Here is a 16,599-nt window from a genome sequence, read left to right on the forward strand (position 1 = left end):
TTACAAATTTGTACCACTAAAGTGCAATATCAGCTGGGCTCGGTCCTGCAGGTCCTGTCTTGTAAAGAGGCCATTTGTCAAACTCTGTCAAAACAGACCTGAGGCCCCCATTAGTCCAGCCACATCTGTGTCTTCTGCAGAGTTTTGCTTCCACTCAGTTTACAAGCACAGGATTCAGTGCAAAAACTTATTTAATTAGTTATAACCTTTATAGTCAAACTGAAAGGAAGAAATCAGCATACATTTCCTTTGTGTTTTACTTGTGTAGTTATTCAGTCAAAATTGTAATTACCAAAAAGAGTTTTATTTATTCTTCTTCAGTGACAGTTCCCCTACATAAGTGTTCTCCAATGAGCATGAAATCTTGGTTTCTGACTGATTGTCAGTATGTTGGGTTGACGTTGTTGGCCACTGCTTAATCCTAAAAATACTCTACAAACTCTACAAAAAGTAACTTCCAGCAGGAATCTGTGCTAAGTTACCAAGCTAGGCTATAAGTTTCCTCTCTCCAAGTGGAACACAAACTTAACAACACAATGACTCCTCCCAAATGTTGAATATTGTAAAGGGGTTATGTTAGCTTGTTGAAAGAGGTGGGACAGAGGAGTCTTCTATCAACATCCGTAGGCTATACAGGGCCATGACCTGCTCAAGTCAGGAGAACACCACAGAAGTCACAGCATGTCTCCTAGCAACTGCTGCCATGGGAAACATCCAACCAGAGACTCCAAGCTAGACGCTGTTTTCTATATCAAATAACAGTTTTATTATCTTTTGAAAAATGTAAAAATAGGCCTATACACAACAGCTGCAGTGTCACTACGGTTTATATTTTCATGTACTAAATGTGAGGAGAATTTAAATTTGACTTCGACTTTGGTGGCTTTGGTAGAGGGGCATATTTATAACTACTGTGTAGGCACACATAGTAGACCTCTCACTCACTGTACTGCAATAAGAGAAACATCAGACAGTCATATCACACATAGTGTAAGTGTATTCATCACTATGTGTTTTCAGGCAGCATGGTATGCAGCAGCACTGCAGCTGTCGAGGGGGGTAAAGTCTGCTCTGTGGCAACATAATGAACCAGATCATCAGTTACACAAGAGCTGTTTAGATAAGAGGCCAAGTCATTATTTATACCTGCAATGATGAATTAATGACAAAAAAACGGAATCGTGACAGCAAAGGAACATGGTATTGAAAGGCACAGAAGCCAGTTTATGTCAAGTGTTTTACAGGAAAGATGGAGTTATATAGAAATTCTTCTGCATGATTCAACTGAGCAACCTTGAGGTAGAAATGGCCCAGAAAAGAACATTTAGACAATTAAACATCATGTATTTTGAGTTGTTTTACTGCTCAGTTAAAGCCTCGTCAACTCAAAAATATATTTTGTTCTTGTTCCTACAGTTGGATGTTTGAGTTTCACTGTGCAGAGTGATGTGTGTGCAGAGTTTGACACTAGAAGGCTGTTTTCACATTCATCTGCTGAAAGAGGAAAGTTTCTCTGACCTCACTGAAAATCTGATTTTTAGGGGTGGGGCTACGAGCATGATTTGTGACATCACAACTAGTTCGGAGCCAATCCTGGTCCGATATTCAACTTACACAAGTGTGATGTGGAAACTTGAAGCCTCTGGTGCACAAACACTGAGAATGGACTTTACAGTGAAGTACACATCTTGTATCCAGCAGTTAAACTTCTGAAATGAAATATATTTATTTATAGATTATGGAATTTTTAATGAGGGAGAAGGAGTAGATGTCACTTAAAGGATTTCGATGTGGTAGTTATATGTTTGTTTGTTTGTTTGTTTGTTTGTTTTTTGGTCTGACTGACCACACTTAATGTCTCAAGAACTACTGTTCAAATTTCCAAAAAATTTGCCATCAATATTCATGGTCCGTAGAGGATGAATCTCTTGCTCTTTGCTCTTGCACCAACATCATGTTAAAATATCTATTTGTACATGAAATCTAATGGGGGGGGGATTGTTATTAAACTTACCCCTAACTCCACCCCAAGTACAAATTTGATATTTGAGTACTAGTAGCAAAATGATCTTGAAGGGGTCAACACATGGCACAGAGTGTAGGAGGAGTGAAGGGTTAAATAAACCCAGCAGCTGGTTAATCCAGCCATGTTTACCTGACTTGCATGTCTCTGGACTGTGGAGGAAAACTTAGGAGAAAGAACTAAGGATGGATATGCACCATCTGTTCAGTTACAGAGCTTATTAGCTCTCCAGATACAAACACAGTCTCCCACACTGTTTGATATCACATGTACAGTATAATATTCATCTTGTAGTTCCAACACTTCAGTCACATTATATGAAGTAAAATATGAAGATTCCAGTTTTTTATGGCAGTACCATGACAGCAAATGCTGCTCAATTTGCATGTTTTGTATGGTGAGTTTGTGTGTCTATGATGAACAACCTCTCAGCAGGATTTGAGGAAACCAAAAACATTTTCCTACAGAGCAAATACACTGTTTATAAGTGTATTGCAGTCTAAAATGTTTATATTACTATGTGTTTTCCACTCACACTCACTTTGATCCTGCTTCCTCTCATTTAGGTTTACATTCAGTTACAACTTTCATAATTAAATAACCAACACAATTTGATTTCCAAAATCCAATATCCAGAGTTTAGGTCCTGTGGAGCATGTTTTAGTATCATGCAAAAAATATTCAGAAGACAGATAAGAAATGATTGCGCCTGGACTAATTAACCAGCTGTAAAAGTAAAGGACACCGAGGAAGACTGATCCAGAAGGAGCCAGTAATGCAATGTCATGGATGCCAACTGTCATAAAACCTCAGAGAAGAAGATGTTAGGTCAGTTTTGTCTCTTTAAGGTCAGTTATACAGTTCAGTTTTGAGTTTAGTTCTGTTTTCTTCACCTCTTTTAGGGCCAAATTTAGTTATTAATCATGATTGCTGTGTTTTTTTGCATTTTTTGGCTAAATTCCCCCCCTTGAAACTACAAAAACCTGCATCCTGTGCCTTGCTGTTTAGTCCATACCACCATCTCAAATTCACTTAAAGAGTTTTGACTTGAGTAGTTGCACAACAGCTTAGATCATAGATCTTAATGCACAACTGCATCAATCTCCTTTGTCTGATGTTATCATTGCCGCGTCTCAACGTGTGTCTTTGTGCACAGCAAAGGTTGGATTATGTGAGAGGCCGGTCTAGGGCCCTTCAGCCACAAATGCCCAAAAAGTTTGGACAGGTGATGCATTATCCCTGTGTTGAAATCTAATTTTAAGACTTTATTTTAGTTTATTTTGGTCACATGGTGTATATTCCTAAATTAAGTAATGTTTGATAAAATTTCTAAATGAATCAGAAAACAGTGGGCCAGATAATATTCTAGCATAGGGTTGGGGTGGGGGCCCCATTGCCCTTAACTGGATCACCAGCTTAATCCGTGCCATGTGCACTGCCACACGCACTTTCACCAACAGATAGATTATCTTCAGATGTAAAGTGGTGCATATGATCTCACGCATGTATTTCTTCTTTATTAATCTTCATACATGAATTAATTGATCATACATGCTGTCTTTCTGCCCTCTAGTGGCTGTCAGGAGGTATGTCACTTTCTATAGACCAGCAGGATTCACTGATGCTGCTCGGCCCTGGTCGCTGTGACTGACTATCTAAATTGACAATTTTATGGACAATAACGGTCCATGCAGTAGATAAGTCTATCTACAACCGTACATTTTTTTTAAAAATTCTACCCGTATTGACAAGTTTAATAAATATAAATGTGTGTTCAGAGACTTATTGAGCAAGGGGGACCTGAAATGAATGTTTGTGAATGGCAGTGCAGTGAATGGAGCAGGGTGTTTTGGTAGGTTTAGGGTGGACACATTGAGCCCGTCACTGACACGCAGGTCGGCGTGGTGTCTGCCTACAGTGTTGCTGTGAAGACGGAAGTGACAGCAGGACTTCCCTCTGGCCAATAATTCAATCCTTTGGAAACAGTTACAGGAATACACCACCGCTTGCCCAGACATGTCTACCGCGTACAGAAACAGGTGAGACACATGAAAACATGTATTCCTGTGTCAGATGCGGGACGCACGGACATCAGAAACGTTTTGTAGCAGCTAGCATCTTAACCGCACAACTGGCTTTAACTTCAGTGTTAAGCTAGCAGCAACAACAGCTCAGCTAACCAAGCATAAGCTAAGTTTAGGTTTCATGCAAGAGTTGGCACCTCTTGCATGCTAATATGTGTTTGCTAGGTTAAAAACGTATCATTTGAGGTCAAAAAGCGCTTTGCAAGCTGACTGTATACAGCAACTTCATCGTTTTAAGTAGCAACGCTAGCTCCCTGTTAGCACATCAGCTGACACATCACACTTCCTCAACAATGAGCTCTCATCTAGCGAGCTGTGTTTGCTGACTGTGTGCTTCTGACAGTGCAAAGGAGAAAACAAATGTAAATAATTTCCAAATAAACAGTCAAATTAGCGAATGACAGGTTAGTCAGACCAGGTTTCCGTGGAAGAACGGTTCGTGCTCAGTTTATAAGCATTGTTTGATCATTTTCCCCCCATGTAATTACCCTTTCCTCCGCTATAATTTGTTATTTTAACCCGCTAGCTGGTACATGTAAGAACAACTCACACTCCTTGATCGTACGTCTTTTGCATATCTCATCTTATTTACAAAGTGTCACTGTTTTTCCTCAAATGTAAGCTTTACTATCGCATGAAACTTTCCATCGCAACTCAGGTTTGACACTCATACAAATGCTTTTTCTTCTGGTTCAGAATGAGGTGGTTACATTAACTGGAAAATGACTGTAATCAGGCTGCAGGTTCTTAGCAGATGCACTTCATAACTGTGTAATAGGATGATGTGGTGGTAAAAATATGTATTAGTTTAATAATACAGGATATAAACAATAAATATTACAAAGAATACTTTTAACAGACTACTTTGTTAATTAAATGGCACCCAAAGAAGAGCTTATGGTACTTTAAATGTACATTTAAATACTAGATGTAGATGCTACATCTGTATCTAAATGGAACCCAATACCACAGTGCTGCAACAAATGCAATATTTATGAAACTTATCATATTCAGGTTTTGTGTGTCAAAGAGGTGTTGATGATCCTCCTCAGTCAGTGTTGAAAATAGTTGTAGCAGAAGATCACAGGAATGCATTGACCTTTTAGATAGGAATATAAATGGTTAAATCCCCTGCTGCACACATTATCTAACAGCGCTGAGTGGAGGGCATGTTAAGTTAGAGGTAACACTGAGAGTGAGGACATGTGGAAGTTAAAGAGTCCAGAAATATGAAGATATTGTGCTTATATGACTCAGATTAGTCAGCCAGTACACATAGATGTTTCCAAACCATTTTTTTACTGAGGAAAGTTTCCTCAGGTTTCCTCTGGTTGTGTTTGGTCACTGTGGGCAATATTGCAAATCAATAATGGGATATTTAGTTGCCTGTCTGGATCAGCCAAAAAAACGGACATACCCATCTGGTTATTTTATCTATAAAAAGCTTCTCAAATGTTTAACAGAATTATTCTAAGTAGGATTAGAGTAATTATACACACATTACATGTTCCAAAAACATCTGAATATTCCTTTAAAATTCTCCAATTTAAGATTTAAGACTTTATGCCAGATAAAAACACCTCTTCTCTTAGACCATGTGTTAGCAATAATGAGTTGACGTCACAGTCACCGAGCAGTAATTCAGTAGGAAAATTGGTTCTAACTTGGTCTTTATTCTTTTTTTTTCAGAATACAGGAATTCAAAGTAGCCCTGAGTGAAGAGAACATAAACTTGAAGACACTGAGGGAGCTGTGCTTCAATGGTGATTATCACACCTCTGTTTTTAGCACCGGTAACATCAGTGTGGTGTGATATTTTATTGACAGTCCTTTCCTTTACTCTACTCAGGAGTCCCGTTTGAAGGAGGCATACGAGCACTTTGCTGGAAAGTAAGTCGCCCTGCCTCTGTGTTGTTTCACTGACCTTTTATGTGTGACACGTCGGGCATCATGCAAGAACAATTTTGTACTTTTCACATCTTTTACTTCTTCTGTGAGGTCTGCTCGTAACGTTGTTCCGAGTCAGATTCAGCAAACTCGTCATAAATGGCTCGTTTCAGCCTGATTAATGCGACCTGTACATAATCAACACCTCTCTGCTTAATTTGTGGGGCGAGTATCATTCACAAATATGTCAGCCAAGGTTAAAAACTTCACACGCTGTAGAGCTACAAGTCCTGCTGTCAAGAAATCAGCAGACCAAAACATGTAGCAGTGTCAGCAGCAGTGGTGTCATGGGACCTGGGGGGAAAAAAAAAAAAAAAAAGTGAAAACATTACTACGGTTGTCAACGTCGTGTCACGACAGAACGCATTCCATTACAGAGGATTTTACACTGTCTGGTGCTGTAATAGAAGATGTCCACCTGACCTGCATAAAGAACCTGAGACAGCTGTTAGAGTGTGAGAATTTTCTGTGCTTGTAGTTCCAAAACAGAGATGGCAATAAAATAAAAACAATCCTTAATAATTCTGAGTAACACAACTGTCTTTCCTCTGTAACTGGCTTGTTCGATAGGAGCACTTGGGGAATTTAGTTTGTACCTAAGAGAAAATTCTAAATGGCAAAAAATTCGCCAATATGAAAAGTTTTCTTAAATCACCTTAACACACCTGAATCTGTTCCTATGATTGGTTCTTGCATATGTGCTGAAATCACATCTGATGAGCTCACACATGAAGACGAGCGATCACACAAACAACAAATTCTTTCAGCATAATTTATAAAATAGCAAAGGACTGCATTTATATAGCACACACACACACACACACACACACACACTCATGGTGGATCTACCATGCAAACAGCTGCCCCGGCTCGAGGCCTCAGTGTCTTTGCACAAGCACACTTCAAGATGTGCCTACGAGGTGTTGGGGATCAAACTGAGCCACAGCTACCTCGAACATAATATTCACACGTTTCATTAACACTTATCCGACTCCTCATCAGGAGCAAACTACACAAACTTTTCACAGAATACTTCTTTCTTTGAGAGTTTCTTAAAGGTAAAAATAACATCTTGACACCAGATTGCATGAGCTGGTAATGATGGCAGGATAGAAGATGTTCATCAAAAACCTGTAGATAATAGAAACTAGGTTTGTAAATAAAATCTGACATCAAAATGTCCATAAGACTATGAAGTGGTATAGATCTAATTATTGAAAAGTCTCTAGTGTTGTACATCTGACTGTATGGCTTTGTAAAATGTTCTGATCTGCGTTCTCAACTCTTTTCAGATCCTTCTTAATTACCTACCTCTGGATCAGACATTATGGGACTCTTTCCTCAAAAAGCAGAGGTAAGTAGAACACCTTAAAGCCGTTGTAGCTTTGAAGACTTAAACCGCACTGCTTTATTATTATTCGGAGAATCTTTTTTTTTGGTATGTCAGAGGGAACCACAACATCAGCTGCTATCAATCAGCATAGCAGATGACATTAGCTAATGTTGTTAGCTGACTAAAAAAAGCAAAAAAAAAAACCCACCTACTTCAGGTGTGAGTCACCAAGCCCCATGCTGTTTATTGTGGAGTTCTCTCATGGTGACGCCGGCTGGGAAGAAACCACCACTGTCATTGTTTCCTCTACATGACTTGTTTATATCAGACCTGACAGAGGAGGACTCACTTCTGTTTGCACCACACAAAGGCGACTGTGACAGGCAATATGTTAATAAATGGGTTTTTTTGCTGCTGATTAGGGACACAGCTAATGATTATTTCAGTATTGATGAATCTGTTAATTATTCTTTTTGATTAATTGATTAATTCAGTCTATAAAGTGTCAGAAAATAGTGAAAAATGCCTGTTGCAATTTCCCTGAAATCCCAGAGACTGTTTTGTATATTTGCTTGAAATAATTACAGGATTAGCAAAATGCTTTCATTTTCTGTCAACTAATAGCCTCGGCACTACTACTGTTAATGTTACAGATCAGTGATTTTTAATCCAGTATATGCCAAAAGGTATATTTTAAGTTTTTAACCTCATAAATTTCTTCTTCTTCAATTTTATCTGTGTCTGTCACAGGGAGGTGTACTCCCAGTTCTTGAAAGAAATGATCATCCAGCCCGGTATCGCCAAAGCCAACCTGGGCCTCTCCAGAGAAGACGTGACTATGGAGGACCACGTGAGTCCAAGTCTCCTTTTGTTCTGTTGTTCTCTTTCCACATCAGTAATTAACCGCAGCCAGGCCTGATTCAATAAAGCTACATGCTGTGAGAAGTAGAGCGTACCTCGGTGACGGTCCTATCGGCTGCTGTCGTTCTGTTTAAGCAAAGAGCAAGAAGCAGGAGAATGATTGTTATATATATGTGTGAAAGAGGCAGCGTGTAGAAGTCAGTTTTCTGGTGATTAGTCCTGTAGCACGTGTGATTGAACTACGGTCGAACATTCAACACCATCATCACAGAGGAGGAGGAGGAGGAGGAGGAGGAGGAGGATGTGAGACCAGCCAGGTGTAATAGTCTAAACGTGCATTTGTATGACTTGGCGGGGTTGACTGTTTAAAGTCCCAAATAGGCAAACGTTTAACTTGTGTGTGGATGTCTGTGTAACTGCTTCACAAACAGGTTAATCACTATTCATACCTCAAGTCATTTACTCTTCCTCAGTTGCATAAGCACCTTTTTAGCTGGAGGCATGGATCTAAGGATGGCAACGTCAGTCTGCTTTTTGGTCTGCCTCTCTGGTCCAGACTCAGATACTGAGATACTACTGGATGGATTAGGATGAAATTTTGTACAGACATTCGCGGTCACTAGAGGATGAAACCTAATGACTTTGGTGATTCTTTAATTTTCTTGTAGCTCCACCATGAGGTTCACATTTGTGGTTTTTTTTCGTCTTTAAATTATTCTCTTGGGCAGGTTTTGCCTTTTATCACAGTGACAGTAGAGAGACGACAGGAAACGAAGGGAGAGAGAGACAGTTGTGGTTATGTAGCCTGTGTCTTACCCTTTTGAAAATCATGTCATCCTTACCACTATGATGCCAGCTAGTCAAGAAAAAAAAAAAAGATAAAGCTACAATAAGTAATTGATGAGTTGACTCTCTAGAGAAGATTTCTTTGTCTTCATCTGGTTCTTTTCTCAACAAGTCTTCTATGATGGAGCAGTAGTCTGTTGTTTGATTTCTTTCAGCCTCTAAATCCGAACCCAGACAGCAGGTGGAACACCTACTTCAAAGATAATGAAATACTACTACAGATTGACAAGGATGTAAGGTATGACTCTTCTTTTTAGCTTGTTTTTGATCATTTGTGATTATAAAATGGAGCGCAACCTGTCAGTGTGTGTGTGTGAATATGTAAGAAATACAATTCTTCCATTCTTTTAAAAGGATTCATTTTAGTTCCTTTTTAAGCCAAAAGCTTATGTAATGCAAGTGACACATGAAGTAAATATAACAGGAGTGTTTTTGTGTTTTTCCAGGCGGCTGTATCCAGACATGGCGTTCTTCCAGCGTCCTACGGAATACCCTTGCCAACTTATCTTGGACCCCCAGAATGATTATGAGACGCTGCGTCGGCGAGTGGAACAAACCACCCTGAAAGCACAAACTGTAAATCGCAACCGCAGTGGAGTCACCAATGTAAGTGACTATCATTGTGTGTGTGTGTAGTGTCAGTACGGTTTGGGAGCATTAAATGCTCCAAAGGACTAAAACTTTAAATGCATGATGTGTGATGTATAATATTGATGTCTGGTGGTGGCTACTGAGCAACTAGCAGGCTATAAGGGCAGAGGAATACAAATAGATGAAGCCCTCTCAGCAGACTAAGTTAGTAAAACAGCAATGAAATGGACATCACATCGCAAACAAAAACAGTACCGGTCAAAAGTATGTGCTGCTGCATATCATCAGCATTTTCTAATGTTTCGCAGAACAATGGAACCACTTTCTGCTAAACTGAATCTGTTTTCCCAGGTCAGCTCCCCTGGAAAGGCTTTGAACCTGTATCCATCTAATGAATATGAGGTGCTGCCCAATGGGAGTGAAGCACACTGGGAGGTGGTGGAGCGTATCCTCTTCATCTACGCCAAACTCAACCCCGGGATCGCCTACGTACAGGGCATGAACGAGATTGTTGGGCCGATTTACTACACGTTTGCCACGGACCCTAACAGCCAGTGGAAAGGTAGGTCCACACAGCTGAGGGTAATAACTTGTACCCCCACATTTACATTTTACAACCTTTAAGTAGTCAAATATAAAAACACAAACACTGAAGCTGTGAAATCAGTAATCCGAAGTTTGAATCTGTATTAATAACAGCAACCAAAAGAACAATATGAACATTTGAAGACGTCTTAAACATTTTGCTGTTTGTGCTGCCCTACTGTGCAGAGCACGCTGAAGCAGATACATTCTTCTGTTTCACCAACCTGATGTCTGAGAATAGAGACAACTTCATCAAGAGCCTGGATGACTCCCAGTGCGGCATCACCTACAAGATGGAGAGTGTCTACTCCATGCTCAAAGACAAAGACCTGGAGCTCTATCTCAAGCTGGTAAATGTCCACGCCCATGTCTGGCTCATCCTTCTCTTTCTTTCAGACCAATATGGAGGTTTGGAGCTGCTGAAGCATACTCGCCATTTATTTTTTGCTGAGGTCTTGTTGCTCCCAGGAGAGCTCAGGCCCTGACTCCCCACTCAGTTTGTTTTACTCTTTACATTTGTCTTACTATCAGCTTATCAGTTACTGCAAATCACTTTGATGCCACTTTGGTGTCGACTCAAAGATCCGTTTAGTAGCTTATGAAACTGTCAAGCATTTAATGGTCTTCATCAGTGAATGGAACTGGGTCAGATGACCTAAGTGTGGTATTTTCAGTCACGGGATATCAAGTGATCAGAAAAGTAAATGCCTGCAGTATCATATATTCCATTTGCTGATAAAGACCATGAGATGCAGTTGAAAGCTCAGAAAAAGGTAGTTGGTAGACCTTTGAGCCCATTTTGTCACACAAACTATTCCAAGGTCAAGGTCATTTACTTTACTACAGTTCTCCATATCACGGTAAAATGTTCTGGCCACTAGAGAACAGTAACCTTTATTGTCTTTAGACCAAGAAAAAAATCTATATTTGAAGTCCCCATGTGTGTTTTGGCATTAATATTGCTATGTCCTTTTTTTGTCCTTTGCACACAGGAAGAGCAGAACATCAAACCCCAGTATTTCACATTCCGCTGGCTGACCCTGTTGTTGTCTCAGGAGTTCCTCCTGCCAGACGTCATCCGCATCTGGGACACCCTGTTTTCTGACCAGGACCGCTTCCATTTCCTCATCCTGGTCTGCTGTGCCATGCTCATGTGAGCTGTTCAGATTGAGCTCCTTTTGGTTCCTGCAATACAGATACTTCTGTCTCATCATGTCAATCATGCTTTCTGTTGACTTCCTCTGTTCACAGACTTATCCGAGATAACCTACTGGCAGGAGACTTCACAGTCAATATGAGATTACTGCAGGTAAGGACCTTTACAGTGAAACATGAAGACCACAAGTATTTTAACATACAGTTGATTTTTCTTCCTGTCGTTCCTTTCAGGATTACCCCATCTCAGATGTCCACACCATCTTGACCAAGGCCAAAGAGCTGCAGGATAACTCCTAACCTGTTCGCTCTTTTCCTCCTGCCCCCTCTGCTCAGATGTGGTAGGTGGGAGCTCAAACATTTAAAAAAAAAAAAACATTGTCATGTCAAACATGTATGGTGGAAGGACTTGATCAATGAAGAGCTTGAACAGTTGTGTTGGGGGAAAACCCAACATACTGCTTTTTAACTCGATGTCTGATGTTTGGTCAGTGGGGACTGGTCTGGAAACCTGGAGGACATGCCGAAACTATTGCTTCCTCCAAGTGAGGAGGAGATGCCACTTGCTTCTCAATGCTTTATGGGAAAAGGCTACCTTGGTACGTGGTCGTCCTCCCCTCACTGCCATCTCTCCCATGGAGACTCATTGTGCTCAGATAATAATGATAAACATCTAAGGGAGAGGGAGCCACATTAATCCTACACTACCGATCTTAGTTTGCCATGAAAACATACCGGAAATGTTCAAATATGGAGCCAAGAATTTAACAAATATCCCTCAGCGACCACGTATGTAGTCAGATTCAGAAAATGTTCAGTTGGGTTGAGCAATAGTGCATGTTTGTTCTTTTAAGGGTTTTTTTATTTTAATTTTTAGAAGTTGAACGTTTTTTAATGTATGGAACATGTATGCCTTATCTGTTTAATAATGATGTGAAACAGGAGACAGTATTCATGGGTCAATTTTCTGTCTGGATAAGATAAATATGAAGGGCCTATTGAATATTATATCAGTAACCATCTTAAAAGCATTATTTCTTGAGTATTGTGCCTTTTGTCCCATGATTAATTTAGATTAATGTCCTTGTGAAATAATAGTACTTTGACCAAACAAAATACTAATGAAAGAAGGGCAAAAATGTCAGAGGAAGCTGTTGTGCTTTTCACACTGAATATTATTTGCTGAGCTTTTTCTCTAACCTGGGTTTACATGTATCTCTATAGCAGTTTACTGACAATAATTCATGCCATGGCCAATACTCATAGTTGGAAGGCAGTTTGAATGAGTTTTGTTACCGATATCAAATTATGCATTTTTTTGATACTTAAGATTATTTAATAAAAACTGGTTTTCCTACAAAGCATGTAAGATGATGTTTAGACACAAGCAGCTGACAAACAACTTTGCCTAAAGGAAATAGTCTAAAATTGACAGAATGTTGATTTGAATTGTAAACTATCTGACCAGAGAATAACTTAAACAGATTACAATTCAGATCAGACATTCAATGCCAACAGTTTTGATGCTCTGTGCTATGGACATATTGTGGTCAACAACCTTAGATTAACTTTTGCTTCTTTTATTTGTTGGAGGAGCAAAGTAACATTTAGAATTTCCATTTAAAAGGAGGTACTGAGTAAAATGGAACTGGCCTAAGCCAAGTAATGCTCTTCACCCTGTGCTACTATCAACTTACAACACACCAAATAGAGGCTAAACCCTTAGCTGCCACATTGAAAGTTATTTTCTGATAACTGTACAGCGTGTTGTGCGTTATTAAATACTTAACACCTCAAACTCACCAACTGTATTCTTGCGTTTTGTCAACGCAACTCACATCGGTACGTTAATGACATACTGTAAGTGTCGAAATATGTGTTATCAATTAGATGTGTATGTGATAAAATTTGGTTGTGAATTGCAGAATCTTATTGGCTAGAGGGTTTAAATTATGTTCAGATAACTGCACAACCCTGACACAGCAGCCTCATCAGTGTTCATAATTAATACTCATTTGCTGTTAATGCTAGCTACAAACAGCTAATTAGCATAATGTCAGCTACAAACAGCTAGCATGATGTTGGATATTCTAGTGTGCTTGCCTCAGTAAAATGCACAGTAAAATACTAAGTCTTAATTTGAGGCTCTTGGGTTTAGCTATCCTAACGGCCAACTGCATTATTTCTTACTCTATTTACCAAGTAGCAGTTACTGGAGTAGAAATGAAAAGGAAGTAAGTGGTAACATTCAGTGTTGAAAAAGCTTCATAACTTGATTAGCATTAACATTAGCCTCTCCCTCTCCTCACTCGTCATCCTCTCTGTGAGCTTACACAGCAAAAGTGTAAAATTGAGTGACGAGCAAGTTAAAGTAGCATGACTGAACAACACAGTGTCGTTGTTCTAGACTCATCCTTTTTGACATTGGAAACAGGCCTGTTCTCATTTGCTTTAGATGAAGTAAAACACTTGCTAACATGGAGATGATAGCTAAGCTAACCCAGAGCTAATTGTGCAGACTAACCTTTGGTTAAGCCTGATAATTTTCAGTGTGAATTACCAGCACAACTTGACATAAAGTGTTGATTCCCATCTCTTTGTTATTTTCTCTTCTGTTATCTTCAGTGTGTGGCAGACATGGCTTGATTAAGTGTAGTTTATAATTTGAATGTAAATGTGTATCTGCAAAGTTAAATCTAGCACTGCCGTAATATCCAGTCACAAGCTTGTTAAGTGTTGACAAGGTTAATTGGTGGGGAAACTGAAATGAAGTAATCTCAGAAACCTGTTAAAAAGCTAAAAACACTTATTGAATCATTGAATGCATACCAATATAATGGTATTCTATGTAGATATTTAATGAAGAGATCTCATATTAATATAAACAGGAGGACAAGCAGGAATTCTTGCTGAAGAGGTTATTCATTCTGTCTCATCTCATCACCTACATGCCTGAAATGGTAACAGACACCATTTCAGGGTAACTGAAGTATTTCTGTAATATATAATTTATATCATTTTCATAAACACTCCTTAGAAGTGGGATGGGATTTCCCCTGTCTGTTTTTTTTTTCTGCTATCTAACCTTTTAAGATCAAATTTTACTTGAGCATCATAGTCAAAACACACTATTGAAATGTAGTCTTTAATAATTTTGAGGGTTGTGTGTGTGGAAGCTCTGTTTACTTTTAACATACAGTATGTAATACAGTGCTTTTAAAAATGTGTTAACAAGCTGCTCAAAGAACACATTTATTTGTGGGGGGGGGGTTATGTCAGAAGTGCTCTGTTATCGTACCTGAAAAGGATATTCTTTAAAATTGTCAAGTAAAAAATTGCTCAACATCTCATAACAACAAATCAGGATTGCTGTCATTCTCTATTGCCTTTTGAGTAAGTTTTTAAATAGTTTATTGTTGCTAAAATCAGTAAATCCCAAAGCATTTAACAACATCCGGGAAACAGCTGCTTTATTGTAATGACCGCTTTTATTAATTTAAATAAATATGAAAATTCAATCTTGTACACCAATCCTTGTTATATAACACTAACTATATGTCATTCAAGATGCTTAGATGAAAATTGAGTTAAATGATGGATCAGTAATTAATGTTTCAGTCATGTAAATATTCAATCCAGGAGTGACAGCACCTCACTTGAATATGATTATAAAAATAAGCAGCTAAATAGCCCTTATTACAATGAATAAGATATTATGTTTAGACATCTATATCCACCACAAATGTCCACAGTATTCTGTTCAGTTTGAGAGAGCGTGATAGAGCAAGTATTCTAAGACCAAAACAAAAAGACGTTTTGCATTTGAAAGTGTTTTTATCATGTGCAGAAGTTTGGGATGAATATTTTTTGAGGGACTGTTACTAATCGATGGCACCCACACATTATAATGTGTATTTATTTATATCCTGATGGTTGTGTGTGTGTGTGTGTGTGTATGTGTGTGTGTGTGTGTGTGTGTGATGGGGGGAGGGATGATGTTCATTATACTCTTTATGTCTTATGTCAGTTATTTGCATGGTTCCAATTTTTGTAAGCACATTTTTGTAATGTCTCCAGTGTTAAAACTTGTATATATGTTTTTACATGTTTGCAGATGTGCATTAAAATGAATGATGGTATAAATCAAACGTCTTTTGTTGTTAAGTGGTGTGAATAAGCTAATAATTACTGCAAACCAGCAATAACCCAAACAGAAATATCTTTGTTGTTTTAATTGATATTTGTACAAATGCCTCATGAAATATAACATTCTAAGATTATCTGAATTAAAGTGTGTATAAATGTGACTGCAGTGTTGCACGGTGCATACTTTGGATATTATGATACAGACATTATGTCCTCATTGCAGACAAGACATGAGTTTAATCTGATTTCCACATATGGTCCACTTAGTTAGAGAACTCCAGTAATTGAACTGTCTCTCTGCTGGATGTTTTGACTTGTTAAACAAGTGTAAGTAACAACAGTCATACTGGCTGCATTCAATTTAGGTGTGCTAGTGCCAGGTCCTGCTATTGTGCATGCTAGCTAACTGGGGTGACTTACTGGGAAACCTAAATGCACTGTCTATTAGACCTATTAGACTATTTTGTGACCACTCAGCAATACAGACATTTTTCACAGCATTTTGTCTTACCATCGCAGACAGGAACAGGTGTAATTAATAACATTAATAATGGCTGCATTCCATTCAGGTTTACCAGACGTAGTGGCATGGCTTAATAGGATATTTGAATGTGATGGAGCTATTTGTAATTCATGTTATTAGTTGCACTTGTATGGCAAGTCAAAATATTTCCCACATGAGGAGGGGGTGAGAGAAGAATCTGTTACCTGATTAAATATAGACATTTTTCACAGCAGATATTTTGACTTACCATTACAGGAAAACCACAGCTGTCACTAATAACATAAATAGTTGCTGCAGCATTTTGTCACTAGTTACTAGACCCTGTTGTTGTCCGTGCTGAGGTACTGACATGGCTTAATGTGGCACTTGAATATAGTGGATCCCTTTTTAATTAATCTTCATCTTAAAAGTAACTAAAGCTGTTAAATAAATGTAGTGGAGTAGAAAGTACAATATTTACCTCTGAAATGTAAATGAGTGGAAGTATAAAGTAGCATCAAATGGAAATACTCAAGTAAAGTAC

General features: G+C 38.7%; 1 protein-coding gene across 2 annotated transcripts; it reads left to right on the forward strand.

The window, feature by feature from the left end:
- The first annotated feature begins 3,647 nt into the window (after window positions 1-3,647).
- Window positions 3,648-12,413, forward strand: tbc1d13 (TBC1 domain family, member 13). 2 transcript variants are annotated; one of them, XM_042395852.1, is made up of 13 exons: window positions 3,648-4,062; window positions 5,797-5,870; window positions 5,957-5,997; window positions 7,347-7,408; window positions 8,138-8,237; window positions 9,250-9,332; window positions 9,541-9,700; window positions 10,037-10,247; window positions 10,457-10,620; window positions 11,263-11,423; window positions 11,522-11,579; window positions 11,660-11,766; window positions 11,918-12,413. In XM_042395852.1, exons 1-12 carry the CDS (start codon window positions 4,040-4,042, stop codon window positions 11,723-11,725), a joined length of 1,203 nt encoding a protein of 400 aa, XP_042251786.1. In that variant the 5' UTR covers window positions 3,648-4,039; the 3' UTR covers window positions 11,726-11,766; window positions 11,918-12,413. The 2 variants fall into 2 exon arrangements, with proteins under 2 accessions (XP_042251786.1, XP_042251785.1); XM_042395851.1 differs by having other exon boundaries at window positions 11,660-12,413.
- Window positions 12,414-16,599: the final 4,186 nt, after the last annotated feature.

This window comes from Thunnus maccoyii, chromosome 19 (assembly GCF_910596095.1).
Source record: "Thunnus maccoyii chromosome 19, fThuMac1.1, whole genome shotgun sequence".
Classification (NCBI taxonomy): Eukaryota; Metazoa; Chordata; class Actinopteri; order Scombriformes; family Scombridae; genus Thunnus; species Thunnus maccoyii.

What these genes read in the sequence shown, in the direction of transcription:
- tbc1d13 (XM_042395851.1), top strand. Translation starts at nt 4,040, where the DNA reads ATGTCTACCGCGTACAGAAACAG. An exon ending in TCTACCGCGTACAGAAACAG is followed by an intron (nt 4,063 to 5,796) that starts GTGAGACACATG and finishes TTTTTTTTTCAG; the next exon opens with AATACAGGAATTCAAAGTAG. An exon ending in ACCGCAGTGGAGTCACCAAT is followed by an intron (nt 9,701 to 10,036) that starts GTAAGTGACTAT and finishes CTGTTTTCCCAG; the next exon opens with GTCAGCTCCCCTGGAAAGGC.